General features: G+C 46.7%; 1 protein-coding gene and 1 pseudogene across 1 annotated transcript; one reads left to right on the top strand and one right to left on the bottom strand.

Annotated features, from left to right (window-relative positions):
* LOC125947127 (uncharacterized) overlaps positions 1–10,347 on the bottom strand; it is a 16,874-nt pseudogene extending 6,527 nt beyond the window's left edge.
* Positions 10,348–11,917: 1,570 nt separating this feature from the next.
* Positions 11,918–14,169, top strand: LOC119458889 (uncharacterized). The gene is made up of 3 exons (XM_037720749.1): positions 11,918–12,165; positions 12,388–13,120; positions 13,192–14,169. Exons 1-3 carry the CDS (start codon positions 11,918–11,920, stop codon positions 14,167–14,169), a joined length of 1,959 nt encoding a protein of 652 aa, XP_037576677.1.
* The last annotated feature ends 6,364 nt before the right edge of the window (positions 14,170–20,533 follow it).

Consider the following 20,533-nt stretch of genomic DNA (forward strand, 5'->3'; position numbering starts at 1 on the left):
ACTGCAGCGCTGTCGTTTGTACTGGCCGGATCAAGAGAGAGAGAGGAAGTGAAGAGAGGAAAGGCAGGGAGGTCAACCAGACGAAACGAACATCCGGTTTGCTACCCTACACATGGGGTAAGGGAAAGGGGGAATAAAAAGAGGAAAAGAGGAAGAGTGAGCATTGTGTGTGTAGCGAAGCACCATAACACCAAAGTCCCATAGCTGGTGATGTGCGTTGTAGACATCTGACAGAACCAAGGGCCAGTGGTCGTTGCGTGAAAAGGAGGCTGCGGGTGAGCCATGGGGCTTACTCGAGACTTGCAAGCACTGGATTGAGAGAATCCAGTACTTGCACTGCACTTCGCGCTGACGGAGTATGCAGCTTGCTTAAGAGTATACGTAGGGTATTTACAAGGGACCGAAGCATCACAACCACTTGCCGGTCTTCTTCAGGCAATTTATCGGGAGTCGGCATTCTCGACTCTACCGCGGTGCACTGTACACTTTGATCTGACTGTGGTGCCGGCTGTGGCATCGGTTGTGGCTCCGGCTGTGGCCTCGGCGTCGGGAGCATCGCTTTCTAATGGCCGCAACAGCTTCCCCACGAGAAGAACGGTCTCTTGCCATCTGCTTTAAGACCGCCCTTTCTTTCCTCAATTTAGGGCAGTCCTTTGAGGTAGCATCATGGGACCCAATGCAATTGGGGCATTTGAGCACTGTGGATACACAGGAGTCTGCAGCGTGGGGCTGTGCGCAGCGCGAGCAAACTCTCGTGTTCTCGCACACAGCGCTCACGTGTCCCAGCCTCAGGCAGTTGCGGCATTGGAGTGGGCTTTGGATAAATGGACGCACGGGGTGTCTAAAGTGGCCCACCTTGACGTGTGAGGGAAGAGATTCGCCCTTGAAGACCACCTTCACACAGCGGGACTTGCCGAGTCGAGACACATGAGTGATGGCGCAGCCATCAACGGCTGGCTTAATTAAAATCGGCAAGTCGGCGCTGGAGATGGAGACGTCCACGTCGCTGATGACACCAGTAGTGGTATCACTGTCCAGAGGAATGCACGAGCGGACCTTCACGCCGCCAAGTTCCGTAAGTTTGCTCAAAGCGATCCGTGCCGTCTCATGTACGACGTCAATAGCCAAGATATTTTTTGTGTGTTGACTCTGACATCCGTGACTTGATTTGGCGCCACCACTTCCAGAAACACCGAGACATACTGTCTGTTGAGTCGCTTCAGGTTGTCGGTAGCAAGTTCTGGTATAAATAGAATTGTACTGACTGCGCTATTCCGAGTCGGTCCTGCAGTCGACGTGCTTGAAGACAGGTAAGCCCTGGTGTTTCTTCGTTTCGCCTTGCGGCTCCTCACAAGCTGAAAGTCGTCATCAGAGAAGTCCTCACTGCTGAGCGAGTAGGCACTGGTATCGTCGCTCTCGGTGTCGCTCTGGAGGCTGGTACGCTTCCTAGACGCAGCCACCGCTGGAGTTGCCATCCCGAGCAGAGGCGCGGGAATGTCAACTTGCATCCGTGCAACAATCCATGACGGCTACCCGGAGATTTGCAGAGAAATCAGGCAAGAACAGCAGAGCTAGAGATGATGATGATGATGATGCACCTCCGTTATGGCTCGCACCCACTAAGGGGGATAGGCCAAGAATCGGGCGGCAGTGGGAATGCTAAAGAAAATTCATATTTTAAAACAAGAAAACAAGAAATGCCAAGTAAAAGACAAAAAAAGACAGATGTCGCACTAACCAGATTAGCACGCGAGCGAGCAGTCAGACTGACTGAAAAATGTGAAAGTGAAGAATTGTTACAATCAGAGGGAGGTAATATTAACAAAACAATTTGGAGAAATCAATTTAGGTGATATGAATGCATCTGATGTGTAGAATACAAATACAATAATTAGCAGGGTAATCGTTTTGTTTCAGTTAAGAAATTGAATACTGCGCAACACACGTCTCTGTGACTATAGCCTAGTGCTGAAGCCCCCAATGATAACAATACTGGTATGTTTAAACCTAATCCAATTTTGTAAAGTGGAGCTTCCAGTAATAACTTTCTGTGGCGTGAATATCGTCTGCATGATAAAAAGTAATGTTCTATTGATTCAATTTCCTTACAGTTGTGACATAGAGGGGACATCGTGAGACCAGCTCTATGTAAATAAAAATTCAATTGCGGGATGCGACAGCGTAGTCTGGTGTAAGTAACTTCCAACTGCCGAGAAGAGCACCACTGTTTATTCCAGCAAAAACCTAGATGCTGAAAGTCTGTAGATGGTTTCAGCGGTAAGTTGCTTAAATCATTTTGCAAACCAAATTTTCTGTATCTCGATGCAGTGACGTAAGAAGTATCTGGTAAAACAGGGATCAAAGGCCCACTTAGAGACGTTCTTGCTAATAAATCTGCCATTTCGTTTAGATATAAACCACGGTGTCCAGGAACCCACACCAAGTTAATTTTTTGTAAACTTTTAGGGACTAATTTGTGAAACAAGCTAAGGAGAGCTGCATTCGTTTCCGTGGAAAGCGACACACATACCGATAGAGAATCTGTAACTACGACAGCTGTTGATTGATTTGCAGGAAGTTTACGTAGCGCTAGGACAATGGCCAATAATTCTGCTATGAAAATAGGTGTGTAATCTGGAAGACGAATAGAGAAGGACCAATTAAGAGAAGGAGAGAAAATGCCTACGCCAGCCTTCTCTTCGGACTGTGAAGCATCAGTGGCTATGATATTGTTTGTTTCCAGGTGAGAGAGGTAATCTTGTAACTGATCATTTAAATACTGGTATGACATTAGTTTTGCATTTGAGGGGAAAATATCGTCAAATTCTATCTGGAGGCTTCTTTTTGATTGACTTGTTGGTTGAATGCGTTGAATTTGTACATTCAATGGTGATAGCAGTGCCTGTACGAATACGATCTGAGGGGTGTGTAATCGCGACCAATGACTATTAAAGAATAAACTTGGTTCGTTAATAAAAATATACATAGGTCTTCTTTGAGGAGATTCGTAAATTTTTAAATACGTTTGGACTGTAAGCATCCTCAATCTGCTTTTTAAGCTTGGCATTCGTGCTTCCATATACAGCACGGTGTTGGCAACAAACTTAGGGAGTCCAAGGCACAATCGCAGAGCTTCCCTTTCTAATATTATCAGAGGTTGAATTTTATAAGCTGGGCTACCAGAAAACAAGACACTTCCAAATTCCATGATCGGTCGGACATACATTTTACATATCATAATTAATGTATGCCTTCGCAGCCCATATCGTTGATGACTGATCTTACGTAGCCATCCCACGGCACGAGTTGCCTTAGACGCAACTCTTTCAATGTGGCTTCTCCAGTTTAGTGACCCATCATACGTAATTCCCAGGTATTTAAGGCAATTCACTTGGGGAATGAACTCTTGACGATACACCAATGAAATATTAATGGGAACATCTAAAGGAAAGACAAGAAGAGCACTTTTTCTAACGTTCAGAGACATATGTATATTAGCAATCCAGGTTTCAAGCATGCATAAGTAATTTTGTAACGATTGATACAGTGCATTTAGATCATCATTGGACGCGAAAAAAGCGATGTCATCGGCATAAACGTATACATGAATGTCATGGAGCGATGGGATGGAGCTTAAAAATATATTAAATAAAACAGGAGATAACACTGATCCTTGTGGTACTCCGCGTTTCTGTCTATACCTTGACGATGAACATCCGCTTTGAAAACAATAAAATTCTCTTTCCGTTAAAAATTCTGCAATCCACGCCGTGATGTATTTCGGAAACCTGTACATCTCTAGCTGCTTTATCAGAAGTCCATGTTCCACTGAATCATAAGCTTTAGCTAGATCTAAAGTCACCAATGCTGAATATTCTCGCCTACGACGTGCAAGTAGTACTCGACTCTCTAGATCTATGTGCGCACACCATATCGAGCACCCTGATATAAAGCCAATTTGACTGGGGCTAAGTATTGAGTTTTCAGCTATGTATGTCATCATGCGGCTATTCAAAATTCTTTCTATTAGTTTAACCAAGTTGGATGTGAGAGAAATTGGTCTAATATTATCTAAATAATATCCACCTCCATGTTTTTTGAGTATCGGAATTACCTTAGCAATTTTCCATTCTGAGGGTATCCAGGCATTTTTTAAAGAATAATTTACCATATTCAAAATTTCGTGCGGAGACAATTCATACAGAATTTTTATCACAGCTGTGGTAACTCCATCTGGTCCTGGTGCTGAAGAAGGCAGAGAGCGAACAACAGCCGCCAATTCTTGAAACGAAACTTCCTTAAATTCTTCTAGCGGTAGTGATTTCAATTGGTATGGTGGAACTATTGAAGAAAACCTATCTTCTAGGCCCTTACCAATATTTTCCAATAATTCGGACAATTCGCGTGGCGAGAGGACGAAAGAGTCAATATTTGCTGGAACCGGAATCATCTTTCGTGAGCGTAAAAATCTAAAAAGGGCTTTCTTGTTTTTAGAATTAGAGAGATAAGTTGATTTATTCTCGTCATACTCATGTTTGGCTTTAGCTATGGTACGCTTGAAAGATGCAGCAACGAATTGGTAATCACTCCAATTTTTCGGACATTGATTACAAAGAAGTTTCTTCCAAGCAGCTTTCCGTTTTCGGTGAGCCCGCGTGCATTCTGAATTCCACCAAGGGCTAAAAGATTTACCTGTGGCGGAGTTTAAATTAAAAGCTGAACTCTTTAAGGAACGTTTTAAAACTGCACATAGACTCATAGCCCTAATATCCTTTTGCATATTCATACGGGAGAGCATCGTAGACTTCAACTCCTTTTGAAGTTTGTCATAATTTACAAATGTGATATGTTTACTGCTGAGGGGAATCACAGGGAAATCAATCTCAAATATAATAGGAAGGTGGTCGCTGTTGGTTGCACAGTCTATAGTTTTCCACGAGGATATAGTTAAAGATGAGCTGGAAAAAGTGAGATCTAGAGCTGATTGAGAATGGCCGCGAACAAACGTAACAACTTTTGAATTTAGACAAGAAAGGTTATTGTCAAGAGTCCATTCCCACAGGCGTTTTCCACCCAAGTCAGTTTTAAACCCCCAAGACACGTGATGAGAATTGAAGTCACCAGCGAGTATTATGTCTTTTTTGCACGAAGCTAATGCGATGTCTAGGCATCGGGTATCCTGCACTCCTGCCGCGAAATATAAATTAACTAGGGAAAAAGGGGAGCAGTCTGGAAGTGTTATGTCTAATGCTAAAATTTCACATTCAGCAGACATACATTGATACGATATCGTGGCCTTGTGACTAAATTTTGTTAAAATCAAGAAAGCAATGCCACCACCTCTAGAAGGGCGATCCAAACGAAATAATCGATAATTTTTTAGGAAAAACTATTGATCATTTGAGAGCCAGGTTTCTTGTAATACAATTATGTCTGGGGAAAATTCAGAAGAAATATATGATAAATCTGTAGCAGCAGAAGCAATCGAACGGCAATTCCACTGTAAGATTTTTAGAGAGCCTATGGTGAAGATAGAACGGTGGCGGAGACCGCCTGCTCTAAAATGCTATCTTTCAAGAAGTCTTTCTTGGAAAGATTCTCTTTTACAAATTTTTTAGGTTTTGACTTAGGGGAAATTTTGGGGGGAGGAGATCTGGTGCGTTTCATACTCTTAAGTTCCATGTCTACATCCTGAAATTCTTCATAATCATCTGTTAGGGGTGCTGGTTCCGTCTCTACACGAGTAGAAGGTCCTGCGCAAGGAGAGTTAGGTACTGGGTTGGGTGACGATGTTTGGTTTGGACCTAGATTTAGAATATTTGAAACTTGGCATGCTTGAACCTGGGTAGAGGTGGTGTTAATGAGCTGCGCCAGCTGACTAGACAGCATTTGTGCCAAGGACTCAAAAATAGTTGTCGCAAGACGTTCCATGGCCTTTTCTGTAGCCTTCTCTACTGCCTCTGCTATGGCCTTGGATACAGAAATATCTAAGCCAGCGGGTTGACGAGCTGTTACACCTGCATAGCCCTGGGTTCTTCCTTGAACCTCAATAAATGCTTCTCTACGTGAGCATCGCCTGCGTTCCACCACTTCAAGAATTCTCAATTCTTGCTCCTTCGCCGTGCAGTTCGAATAGTCTGCCGCGTGAGCTTCGTGACACAGACAACATTTTTCCTCCTGAGATTTACAGTCTGTGCTGTCGTGATTTTCTCCACATAGTCGGCATCGAGTGACAGACCTGCAGCCTTTTATGCTGTGCCCGTAACGCCAACATTTCGAGCACTGTAGTGGTCGTGGAGTTAGTGGCTCTACTTTGTATATTAGGGGCCATGCCTTAGTTTCAGATGGACGGGCTGTTCCCGCGAACGTAACAATGACCGATTCCGTAGGCGACTTCTTGTTCTCGATAATTCGGCTGCATCGGTATACAGAAACAGCACCAGCAACTGAAAATAAGTCTAATACCTCTGATGGGTCCAGGCTCGCGTCGACACCGCGAACTAAGCCTTTCGAGCAAGCAAGGTGTGCTGGAATAAGCTGGCTCACCGGATTTGATGCAAATTCGGAACAGTTGAGAAGTTCTTGAACACATTCCTGGTCTGATGAGCAGCACAGAATACCACCGCGACCAAATTGACGGACCTCGGTGATCTTCTGGAAGTGGGTGGTGGCCTTTCGAAGCTCCACTTGAATGGCTTTCGGGTTTTTCATTTGAATTGATCCCCCATTGGTAGGTACTAGAGCCACAGGGACAATCCTGTTGCCACTGCTTAAAAATTTGTCTATCGGCCACTCTCGAGCCGGGAGAGAAGCTAGCCAAGGGGAATGCCCTTGACCGGGAGAAGAGAGAGACATCAGGTTATCTGACTGGCTCGCAACACACTAAACTAGAAGGTAAAAAAAGAAACGATATAAAACTCAAAATAAAAACGAAAACTCCAAACGAACAGTATAATACCGCCGCCCGATACTTGACCACACCGACTGAGGACATTGTCACGTTCACTGATCCAGGAACCAGAGAAAAGGCGGTCAGCGTCCGAGCAGGTCAGCGGCGGCGGCAAAGAGCTAGAGATGTAGCGTTCTGATGATGATGATGATGACCTTTTCTTTGGCGCATACCCACTCACGGGGATCGGCCAAGAGTCGGGCAGATTTTATATACGTGCTAAGTGTAGCGTTCTGGCTCGCAGAAACTTCGTCTTCGTCCAAGGTCGGATCAAGTGTCATAACACTTATAATCACACCGGGTGGCGTGGAGATAAGCAAGCCACACAATGCTTATGCATACTTAGACAACTTCGGGAGGAGTTTCTGGTTGAAGTTCTTGTAAAGAAGCTATCTCTGGTATCTCAAAAATTCATGTGTCTACGTGTCTTTAACGGTAACGATTAATGAGGGCATGCTCCACAGTAACCATTTTGCAATACCTTCGGAATAGAGTTATTTCGTCGTGCGAATGTTTCTTCGTAGGACTGAAAAAAAGTTTTGACAATGCTACTGTCGCCTTTCGTGTACCATACTCAGTGTAACTTCCATACCATCGTTTACGGAGTTACAATGCGGTCCAGCCATCGCTGTTATCAATCTGCGTCATGCCCGTAATTTTACAACGTGTTATTACAGCCACACGCGCGCTTCTGTGACGCACGTATTTGCTAATCTTTCATGGACAAGTTGTGCCACTTGGTAAACAGTGCGGAAAGCCAAAGAAGGATACACACGCATTCACATCAAAAATATTTCGCATATCATAGATTGTTATCGTGACTGCAATCTGCATAATTTCATGTATTGTGTGGGGCTACACATTCAATGGGCTGGATCGTTGTGCCTCTGACGGCGCGATTTCGTTCTGCGCAGTGCGGACAACTAGCTGAGGTGACATCAACACGTTCAAGAAATTGTCAAGCTGTAACAGTTGGTCGCTGCCGTGTAGTTACTTAAGCGCTTGGTTTGTTGAGGTATAATCGCTGCCTTGATTTTTAATGTCTCCGGGCAGTTTCGCGATCTCTCTGCCTTTTTTTTTAGTAGTTATAAGTCGACCAACTGCACAGTGACCCACTAGTCCATTTCACTCCAAAGAAGGCAGCAGTTTTCCTTGCAGATCTAACGCTTGTAAGGATTACTTTCCCCGAACCGTTCACGAATGACATGGTTTACTTAAAGATGTAGTAAATTGCCCTTCTGATTCCAGTTTCACCAGAATACTTGATAAATGGAATCGAAAATCTCCTGTTTGCCATGCAGTGGTTCGTCTAAAACATCATGCTTTCACAATTACCTGATTATTCACGATATGGATTGTCACGGCTGTCACCTGTTCGCCGTCAGCGCGAAGTCGATCGACGGGGTATACAAGCCGGTGGGTCGTTCCGTACTCGAGCGAACACCGTGCAATAGTCAGAGTCGGGAGCAAAAAAAAACAAGATATTTATCGACTCACAACGACACACAAGTTAATAAAATAAAATAACAATAAAAACACAAGACAACTAACACACCTGAACGTCATATAGCTCAATGATGACGACAAAGAAACATGACGAGCAATTAACAGTGGATATAAAAATGAAACAGCGCGCGGACCAAATATACAAGAATACACTTAACAGTAGTTCACTAAAACAAAGTTCAAAAGAAAACCAACGATGTCATACGCGTGGCCGGGCAGCAGTAGCAAGTCCATAAATCGTGAAGTCGGCGCGCAGAGTTTTCCCGAAGAATGCTGGCGAGCCGATCTTGTTGAGGTGGATGCGACTGCTGGGCTGGGTTCCTCGGGAGTCTAGATTTGACGACTTCTCTCAAGCAGGTTGAGCTAACTTGAGGCGAACTACCGTGAGCTTCGTTGCAGACATTGGTTTGTCGTCTCGTACGTCAACTAGTTACGCGGAGTTCCGACGTGGCTAGGCGGCCCAGGTAATACTGGATGGCACTAGCCCCCCGACTGCTTCTCAGCCGATTACAGGCTCAGCTTCTAGACAGATTAGCAGGGCCTAAAACCTGCGCTTAAATAGCATCTCCTTTCCCTAGTTCCCTGTGTCGGGAAATTTCAGGTATACAGAGTTCACTTAATTATTTCATGACTCCTCCCAAAAGTCTTGGCCGCGCCTTGTTTTAATCAGGGGCGAGGGAACGGTTGATTACTCCCTCGCTTTCCGAGGTCACAGCCCCGCACTGCACCACACAGACACACAAGCACACTGGGGTCCGTTGACCAGCACAGAAGCAACAGCGGCCGCCGGCCATACGACGCCTGTTAATCGACGTGTCGCTATCTCGAAACTATATGCCGCACCGTAAGACTACGACGTCTTTGACGCCCGTTAATCGGCGTGTCGATGGCTTGAAATTGCCACTGCGTGGCAACTATGCTTTCTGGGTGCTTTCTTGAGTGATTTTTTTCGATAAGTTTTTCGGAGCGTGTATGTAAATTATGCTGGGCGCCTTGCCTCAAATGTAGGTCGCCTCCCACAATTTTTATTGCCAATAGCTCCATAATGTATTTTCTATGTTATTCTATTTTTCATGTTACGATGAAGTATAACGCATTCTGTAAGTCCACCTGTTTCTTAGAGCAGGTACACAGGCTATCAGTATCTAATAAATATTTAAAATAAATAAATAAAAAAATAAAAATGAGCACGTTGCTGAGCTTAGCTGTTTCGTCCCATTTATTGTGGGCGCTTACCCGCTCGTAGGTCGTAAGCCAATCCTCAACGGTGGTATCATCCGCGCCTGTGAATATAGCAGGGTCCCTGTGGCGAGGCACACCAGAGCGCGGTACCGGTGCAGCGGGAGGCACTTTGTAGTGTACGGCAGTACCACTAGATGGCAGCACTGCATTCGCGGCTATATAAGGGTTCAATAAATGTTGTTGGGCACTTGCCCACCCGGAGAGTTGACTGCTGTGTCATTCACTCACTCGACATGGTGTCAGAAGTGGGATCGCGTCTCGGCTGATCCCGTGCTTGCGGCTTCGACACACGCGCACCCGCCGTGGTTGCTCAGTGGCTATGGTGTTGGGCTGCTGAGCTCGAGATCGCGGGATCGAATCCCGGCCACGGCGGCCGCATTTCGATGAGGGCGAAATGCAACAACACCCGTGTACTTAGATTTAGGTGCACGTTAAAGAACCCCAGGTGGTCCAAATTTCCGGAGTCCCCCACTACGGCGTGCCTCATAATCAGAACTGGTTTTGGCGCGTAAAACCCCATAATTAATCGACACACGCGCTGGCCCCGCTGCTCTTCGTTGAGGAAGTCACCTTCCATCCGCCATGGCCACCGGTGCAGTTTCTACCGGAACGTCGGCTGCTTCGTCGGCCGCTCCGTTTCTACATGGCATCGCCCAGCTGCATCCACCACCGGCGTTTGACTTTGACAACCCCAGCTCCTGACCCACATGGCTGCTGCAGTACGAGGATTACTCGTTCGCCACCGGACTTTATGCAGCTCCGACGGAGGTCCAGGTGCGCTCTATGCTCTACTGCATGGGCCCTCAAGCCAGGGTGGTCCTCACGTCCACCACGCTTGGAGAGGCGGACCTGAAGGACGTCGTCGCCGTAAAGAAGGCGTTCACCGACCACTTCGTCCACCCGCCGAATGAGCTGTACGAGTCAGTTCGCTTTCACCGCCGTACGCAGCAGCCAGGCGAGACGGCCGACGCATTCTACACAGCGCTTCGGACGATGGTCAAGCGCTGCAACTATTCCTCGCCCGACATCGAAGAGCGTCTTGCCCACGAAGCGCTCTTGACACGAAGCGCTCACGCACGTTCGCCAACACGAAACGCTGATAACGAACGCAAGGCTCGTGACTCAGCTTATACATCGACGCTCGCCATCGACGCCGCTCGCGTTCGCAAGGGAAAGCCAGCGCCATCTGATAAGACAACGCAGCAGCTGTGCCCATTCTGCGGGCGCGCAACCTCGCGCCGACTGTCCTGCTCGCAGAGCGTCCAGCAACTTTTGCCGCGAGAGTGGCCACTTCGAGAACGTGTGCCTTAAGAAGAAACGTGGCAACGGGAAGCACACACCGAACCCTTCTGCCAGCTCCATCGAGCTACATGCAGTTGCGGGAGAGCGCCCGAACGCAAAATTCGTCGAAGTACTCGTCGATGGGTGTCCACTTTCCTTCAAGGTGGACTCCGGCGCCGAAGTTTCTGTTGTACCCAGTACGTTTCCAGGCGTCCCCTTGAAGCTTCAAGACCCCAAGAGCGAGTTGAAAGGCCCTGGCAACAACATCCTACCGGTCATAGGCACTTACGTCGCTACCCTGTCATGGCACGGCAAGTTCATCAAGCAGCTGCTCTACGTCCTGGCAACCAAGACGTTCCCGCTGCTGGGCGTCCGGGCAATCCAAGCCTTGGGCGTCTGCACGTTTGTCGACCAAGTCTCGGGGACTCCACAGCCCTTGGGCGGCTTGTGTCTGAATCCCAGCCTCTTCCGATGACTTGGGACACTCCCCGAAGCCTACACTATCAGGCTGCAACCCAACGCTACGCCTTTCTCCTTGAGCGTACCCCGGCGCCTTCCTCTCCACGAAGTCGTCAAGACTGAGCTAGACAAGCTAGAAGCAGAGGGCGTGATTCATCGGGTGGACACACCCTCTGACTTGTGTGCTGGACTGGTTGTCATCCCCAAGGTCTCGGGCGGTTATCGGCTCTGTGTGGACTTGACCCGCCTCAACAAGGTGATTCTTCGAGCGCGTCACGTGCTTCTTACAGTGTAACAACGCCTCGGGTTGCTCGGAGAAGCCACAGTTTTCTCCAAGCTAGACGCCCCGTCGAGCTTCCACCAAGTCAAGCTGTCCCCCGAGTCCCAAGAATACACCATGTTCATAACCCGTTTGGCCGCTACTGCTTCCTCCGACTGCCGTTTGGGATCGCGTCGGCACCGGAGTACTTCCAGCGGCAGATGTCCCGGATCCTCGAAGGCCAAGCGGGTGTGGTGAACATGATCGATGACATCCTCGTCTTTGGGAAGACACGCTCCGAGCACGACCGTCATCTCCGCCAAGTCATGGAACAGCTAGCAAAGGAAGGAGTCACGCTCAACCGGGAGAAGTGCTCGTTCGCCACTTCCAGCGTCAAGTTCCTTGGCGTCGTGGTCAGCGCTCAAGGAATCTGTCCAGACCCAGACAGGGTTGCGGCGATCCAAGCCATGCATGCCCCCTAAGATTTCTCAGGGGTTCGTCGTCTGCTGGGTCTCGTGAACCACATCGGGCGCTTCTTACCCCCCGTTTCGGAGGTGACCGCGCTGATCCGAGCCTTGCTGCTCAAGAACTCTGCCTGGACTTGGGGCCATGCGCAGCAGTCTGCCTTCGCCCAACTGAATGAGCTGCTGTGCTCGGACATCTGCGTAGCTTGCTAAAACATCGCATACAGGACCACGGTCTCGGCCGACGCCAGCTCCAATGGCCTCGGGTCAGTACTTCTTCAGGAGCGGCCGTCCGGTGAGCGTCGGGCCGTCGCTTTCGCATCGCGGTCCCTCACACCCACAGAACGCCGGTACAGGCAAACGGAGAAAGAAGCTTTGGTGGCCAGGTGGGTGGTGCAAAGGTTCCAGGAATACGTCCGGGGACTTCAGTTCTTCCTCGAGACCGACCATCAACCTCTCGTGGCGCTCTTGGGTTCCATAGACGTTGACCTGCTGCCACCAGGGATCCAACGATTTCGCTTGAAGCTGATGCGGTTCCAGTACCAAGTACTCTACGTACCAGGAAAGCTGTTGGCAACTGTTGATACGCTTTCACATGCACCGCTGGATACCGCTCCATCCAACCGGGTTAATCAAATCGAGCTCTTTGCCCAAAAGGTCGTCCACTCCTTCCCAGATATCGTCTCGTCGCAGCACGAGCACCTGCGCCAGGCACAAGCCAACGACGGCGTGTGCAGTCTGCTGCTGCAGTACTGCGCCAACGGCTGGCCCCGGCAGTCCCACTTGCCTCTCCACGTGAAGAGGTACTGGCAGTACCGGGGGGACCTCACCGTCTGTGAGGGACTGCTTCTGAAGGGGTCCCGCATTGTCGTGCCATCCCCCCTTCAGCACCGCACGCTCGAGCTCCTTCATGATGGGCATCAAGGCATCAACCGGTGCAAAGCTCTGGCTCAGGAATCAGTCTGGTGCCCGGGCATCAACAATCAGATAGACACACTGGTGTCTAACTGCTCCACGTGTGCCGAAACCAGGGTGCAGCGCTCGGAACTCATGACGCCGCCAAGCACTTCAACTCGACCCTGCAGAAGAGGTGGGCATCGATCTTTATTCATTCGAACTGCCAGGACTACGTCCTTCTGGTGGATTACCGGTCACGCTTCCCAGATGTCATCAGCCTACGCTCGACGTCAGCACCTGCTGTCATCAACGTCATCAAGAGCGTCTTCGCGCGCCACGGGATCCCGAGACTGGTGCGCAGCGATAACGGTCCTCAGTTTGCTGCAAGAGAGTTCTACGCCTTCGCCGATTCCTACGGTTTCCGCCACGTCACCAACAGCCCCCCTTTTCCTCAGTCGAACGGGGAGGTGGAACGGATAGTGAGGACGGTCAAGTACCTGCTGCGGAAGGCGGATGATCCCTACCTTACGCTTCTGGCATACCGGGACACCCCTGGGGTAAACGGAGTGAGCCCTGCTCAGCTGCTCATGGGCAGACGCCTACAGACCCGGGTACCGAAGACGTCGCACCAGCTGGAGCCTACCTGGCCGATGTCGGTCCCATTCACTCGGCGTGACCAAGACAACCGGAGGCGCCAAGCATCCAATTTCAACAGAAGACACGCGGCTCATGCACTGCGGCCTCTTCAGGCCGGCGAGCAGGTCTGGGTACGGGACGCCAACTCCCCTGCAATCGTCATAGGTCCACCTCAACGCCCCCGCTCCTACGCGGTGGAAACTCCGACGGGTGTACTCCAGCGCAACCGGATGCACCTGGTACCAATGACGGGATGTCCTGCGGAAGGCACTACCAGTCCACCTGGAACTCCCTCGGCGGCGCAAACCACCATGTCCCCAACAACGCCTGGAGCTGATCCAGCTGCCCAAGACCAGGGAACCGCATCGCCTCGGGAAAGCACCTCCACTGCAGATGCATCCCGCGGTTCTACTTCTACGCCACGCGTCTCTAAGTTGGGCAGAAAGATCCGCAGGCCGAGAAGGCTCGACCTATGAACGTTTTGTTCCAGAGCAAGAGTTCCTCTCTTTTGTTGTTTTCTTTTACAGACGGGAGGATGTAGTGTACGGCAGTACCACTAGATGGCAGCACTGCATCCGCGGCTATATAAGGGTTCAATAAATGTTGTTGGGTACTTGCCCGCCTGGAGTGTCATTCGGTCGCTGGACAACTTGTTGGGAGGCTTCTTCAGGCATGGTCGAAGGTACGGTGCACAATCTAAGTTCCAGGTTGCAGGTTTTCAGGGCGCAGCACGCTCCACCAATTGTAAAGGGTTTATTAGAGATCGGAGCAGTGCAGTTTCGACAGTCAAACGAGACATAGCTTTCAAGCACGAGCGCCGTTGCGAGCAAAGGCGCTCGACCCCCTAGCGTCTGGTACCCACTAGAGCCGGGTCCACTATCGCCTCTCTTCGCTACAAAATGAATGCATAATTAGCACACTATCTCGGTGAGTCCTTCCATTGCAACGTCGTCATCACGCGTGTTCATTATGTCATCATTTGCACCGCGCATCTGGCGTGGCTCGAATCACAAGCTGCAAAGCGAGAAAGACGGCCGTGGACGACCTGGACGCCACAGCCGGTGCTCCTGTGGGCTGCGCACTTTTAATCCAAATTACAGCTCAAAACCGATTTGAGGAATTTACGTAACAGCAACAAGCGACGAGCGATAAGAGAGGTCATCGCAAGACCACATCGTTTGTCTCAATTCAATAGTGGCTCGGTTCCATTTCGCTGGAAATTAGCGCCTTGTTTGTCTTTCTTTTCGTGTACCTGTCTTCCATGCTGTGCTTGTTTGATACTAGGAGAACAAGTCATGTGGTTTGTTAAACAAGGCACGTATTGGTTGCAGTGAACGGCCGGTATATGAACTAAAGTAGGTGAAATGGGGGAAATTTGTCCCCAATAGTTACGGCGCACTAGCTGTGAAACGATAGCGCGAAGTGTCAGGTGGCTGTTACGCGAATGCCACGATAACGAAAGTATTTGGTGTAGAACAACGCTGTGCGGCTCTCCTTGTGTAATTGGTGCTGTTTATAGACCTCCTAACGCCTCTTTTGCCTTTCTAAAATCAATTGACGACTTTTTGACTGACAATGTGTCTGAAAACACGCGTCTAATCATAGCAGGTGATTTTAACCTGCCAGGTATTCGTTGGGATGTACAACAGATTGGCTCAGCAGACTACAAACACTGTGATGCTTTATTTGACATGGTATTTAGCAGACATCTTATTCAGGTTGTTAATGAAGCAACTAGAATTGGACCAACTACTCAGTCAGTGCTTGACCTTGTATTTGTAGACAGCAGGATTACTGATTATGCCGTTTCTGTTAATTACGGACTATCAGACCACAAACGTGTCCTATTGTGAATAAAAAAGTTTGCCAGTCAAGCTTTACAGAGATACAATACGCGTAAGAAATTCTGCTGCAGCAGATGATGTCAGCATTGGAGATGGCACTGGAGACGTTTGGTGAAGCAGCTGAGGTCAACATGTTGTGGGATGAGTTTAAAGGTATTGTCAATTACTGTATGCATAGCTATGTTCCAATGAAGACAAAAAATGTGAGAAAGCTAAATCCTTGGGTTAACCGAGAAATCACCCAGTTAAAGCGGAAATTAAAACGTAGAAGGAAAATTAAAAACAAAGATTATAATGAGATTCGAGATGTGTCGATAATACTAAAGCAAAAATTATCCATTGCGAAAGAACATTACTATTCGCACACTTTATCACGGTTTATGAAAGATTCGCCCAAGCGTTTTTGGCGCCACCTTGCTCCATCACGTGAGGATGTGAGGTATGTTACCTGCAATGAATGTATAATTACAGACTCTGCGCAAATTGCGGATAAATACAACGAATTTTTCCATTCTGTGTTTGACCCTCCCCTACCTTTGCCTACAGAAATAAGAGAGAAAATGACTAATGCCCATTCAGACATGCCAGATATTATCTTAACTATAGAAGGTATACTTTCCCTTCTGTTAGGCCTAGACACGAAAACGTCTCCTGGCCCGGATGGCATCCCTAATGAATTCTTGAGACAATATGCTGAATGGATCGCGAAGTATTTGCTGATAATTTTCCGTGCGTCTCTTGAACAGCACAATTTACTACATGATTGGTTAATGGCGCGAGTCCTGCCAGTCCATAAAACTGGGGACAAACATAGAATTCAAAATTATAGACCCATTTCAATTACATGTACTTGCTGCAAAATGTTCGAGCATATCCGATCAAAAAGTTTGTTTAACTATAACGAAAGCTTGAACACATTTATTTCTCACCAGCACGGATTTAGGAGCCGATTGTCCACTATCACCCAGCTTGCAGAAACAGCACACGATTTTGCTTAAGTAATTAATGAAACAGGTCAGGTGGACGGAATTTGCCTTGATTTATCAAAAGCTTTTGACCACGTTTCCCTCTCGGATTTGATTGGTAAGCTACTTGACCTCGGAGTTAATTTCAATATAGTTAAGTGGATTCATTCGTACCTTAACAACAGGTCACAATATGTGGAAGTGAAAGGAAACAAATAAAAAATTCTAAATGTAGAATGAGGTGTCCCTCAAGGGTCTGTGTTAGGACCTATATTGTTTCTATGTTATATTAATGACATGACCAATGGGCCTAATGGTAAGATAATGGTTCGTTTAATTGCAGATGATTGCTTAATATTGAGACCCCGCACCTCCACCAAAAAGATGTTACGGGGAGTATTTAATTACCAGTAAACGGCTAGCACTTGTCTAGTCAAGACTGCACAGAGCGCACAGGTTCCAGCAGGTTTCAGTCTGACAGAAGAGCCTCTGACCCAGCCCCACTACAACGTCTTTGTCTTTGCCATGGCTCGTGACAATATATTATAAAATATGATGTCATGAGGACCAATTAGAGTTAGGTTCAGCACTAGAAGCAATCACCAATTGGTGCACGCAATGGAAAATGAAAATAAATTACGAAAAAATTGTTTATGCGTGAATAACTAGAAAAACAAGAAATGTGTTGCTTTTCAATTACAAGTTAGACGGTAAACCAATAAAACAAGTGAGACACCTCAAATATTTAGGCGTTACGATATCAGATGACTTATCTTGGAAAAACACCACTAATTTATGTAATGCCGCACAGGTTAAACTTTGGCCGTTAAGGCGTAGACTTAAACTTGCTCCCCGAGATGTTAAACTAACTACATATCTAGCATTGGTACGTCCCGCGCTGGAATATGCTAGCATAATATGGGATCCGTATGAAAAGAATGAAGTAAATCAAATTGAAAAAATACAGAGGCGTGCCGCAAGGTTTATTAAGTCAAAATATAGGCACACGGATTCAGTGACTGAGATGCTCACTGAACTAGACTTGCCCGAGCTTTCATTGCGGCGAAACTTGGCTAGAGGAGGAGGAGGAACAAACTTTTATTTAAACCAGCAGTTTAGCTGGCTGGGCCTAGGCCTCCCACGTGGGGACATCGAGGTCTTGCCTCTTCGCCGCCTCGCAGGCTTGCTGGGTAGCCCAGAGTTGGTCGTCGAGTTGGGAGCTGCGCAGGGCGGCGTGCCATCTCGACGAGAGGGTCACGGTATTATTTGTCGGGTATTGGTTTTTACATTCCCATAGCATGTGGGGAAGCGATGCTGCCTCAGTCTTACAGACCTTGCAAATGTTACTAGGGTAGGTGTCCGGGTAGATCCTGTGGCAACGTGTTAGTGAGGGGTAAGTGTTTGTCTGTAACAGGCGAAGGGTGGTTGCCTGTGCTCTGTTTAGCTTGTGATGAGGGATGGGGAAGGTTCTTCTGTTGAGATAGAATGATTTCGTAAGATCGTTGTAGCTGGTGTGGCAATCGCGTTCCGCTGGTGCACCTGCGCTGTCTCTGGCACGGTTGACAAGGCCTCGTGCTACGGAGTGAGCGACCTCGTTGAGGTTGGTGAGGTGCGGATGTACGTCGCCACTAAAATTTCTTTATTTAATGAAACATAACCGCTTCAATTTCGACACTCAGAGGTATTTACAAAACAGAACGTCACGGATATCACGGTCCGTTAGGTCTAGCCATGACGACCAATTTATGCCCATAACTGCAAAGGTTTACTCATTTAAGTACTCCCTCTTCCCTAAAACGATTGAAGATTGGAATCGCATAGCATAACGAAAATTGATCCTCTAGAACACTTTGAAAAATCGGCACTGGCCTATTATTCTTCTATGTAGCCATCCTCCCACATTATTACGTTCTTCGTGCAATGATAGGCAGCATGTGTAATGTGGCATGATTGAAATGACTCTTCGGGATATTGGCGAAGTTCCTGTGTGTGATGTTGAAAATTTGATTTTGTATGGTACAGTTGTTGTTGCTTGTAGTGTTCGGTGCCTGCAACGCAATACTCATTTATAGTACAAATCTGCGGATATTCCTGTGTAAAATTGGCATAATTAAGCAGTTGTATCTTCGGGTTTGATTTGTGTAGCGCTCGTGCTTTGTGTAGTTCTCCACCCTGTATCGGTCTTTGGGCTAACAGTATCAATAAATAAATAAATAAATAAATAAATAAATAAATAAATAAATAAATAAATAAATAAATAAATAAATAAAAGACCGAAGCAATTTACCAAGTGTATGAAGCTGCATAAGCGAACCTAAGCCATTTCATTTAAATACATAATATGAAGTTCTTCGAGGGAACAGGAAAACAAAATTAAATTAATGACAACATAGTCATTAAGAAGAGATGGAAGAGTATAGTGAAGGCGTTCTTTTCCAAGATTAAGTCGAAGTATCGGTGCTATCCATTTCTCGAGGCCATGCCTTCTTGGATAGCCTATTACCTTTTTCCTTAGTTTTGCTAATTTCTTGAGGTTGGTTATATTATTTCTAATTACCGATTTAAAGATGACACTAAAGGCGATATTTACAAAGGTTATGTACTTTAATCACTCTAGAGTGATTAAATAAAGCTGCACTCGGATGTCTGTATGGCGAATTATACACATGTCGGAGATACTTTTTTGATTAGGTGAATGCGCTCAAGGTTAGTAAACGTTGTGGTATACCCCAAACTAACTGGCAATAATTTAAATATGAGCTGAAGATTGAGTTGTAAATCAGCATCTTAGTTTGTGTAGGAAGGATATATTTTAGGCGACCTATAGCACCAGTGATTGGAGATATTTTGCTTAATACGTAATTAGCATGACAGTCCCATGACATATTCGAGGAAAATATTACCCCTAGGCATTTGGACTGCTCCACTGTTTCTACAGGATGTGAATTTAAAATATCTTCATGCGGTGTAACCAGTTATGTTTTCGGCTTGAAAATGACAGCCTTAGTCTTACCGTCGTTGATCTTCATTGAACTATCTGCTGACCAATACTTAAGAGCTTTAATTGCGACGTTACGTTGGTCAATAAGTTCGGAAATGTTATTATTGGCAAAAAAGAGGTATCATCCACATAGATGACAAACTTTGCATTATGACTAATGCTTATAATATGCTTTATATAAATGCGGTCCTAGCGTACTTCCTTGAGGGGTCTCGGTCCAGACTGTATACCATTAATTAATACCACTTGTTGCCTAAATGCCAGATAGGAGAGCAAGATTTCATGATCCACGAAGTCAAAATCCCTTGAAAAATTCACTGACACACCAAGGACAATAGCCTTGTTTTCTAGTTGTGTTATTATATACTCTTTTTATTCGAGTAATGCAGACTCAGTTGATTTGCTTTTGCAGCAGCCAAACTGAAATGGCGTTCGCAGGTTAGATTTACAATGAAGTAAGGCAGTCTTTGATTAAGCAGTCTTTCAAAGACTTTTGAGAACACTGGCAGAATTGATATGGGTCTGTAATTTCCTGGAACATTTCGATCTCCTTTTTTATAAATGAGAATGAATTTCGTTAACTGCATTTTTTCCCAGAAAAACTGCAATTACTAAACAGATGTTCAAGATGTGAGCAAGTATGGGGCCGATTATTTCAGCTACATGCTTCACTGGTCTTATTTGAATGTCATAAATGTCACAGCTACTGCTGTTGTTAAGATTTCTTATCACTGACACTACTTCGCTTTCCATAACTGCGTGGAGAAAAGCTGATTCATTATTTCGAATGTGTATATATTTGCAAGCATCAGATTGAGCAGCACTAGTAGTCAGGTTTGTTAAAAACGTATTGAATACATTAGTCAATTCTACACCAGATACCTCCATCAATATTTAATTTGGTTAATGCAGTGTATGCATTCTTACGCTGTCAGAGGGCATATCTTGCCCATAGTGCACTATGTCAAAAATTCTTGACATCTAGAAGTGATAGGTTATAGGAAGCTCGTGCAGATTTGGCAGTTCTCTT

This window comes from Dermacentor silvarum, chromosome 7 (genome assembly GCF_013339745.2).
Source record: "Dermacentor silvarum isolate Dsil-2018 chromosome 7, BIME_Dsil_1.4, whole genome shotgun sequence".
Lineage (NCBI taxonomy): Eukaryota > Metazoa > Arthropoda > Arachnida > Ixodida > Ixodidae > Dermacentor > Dermacentor silvarum.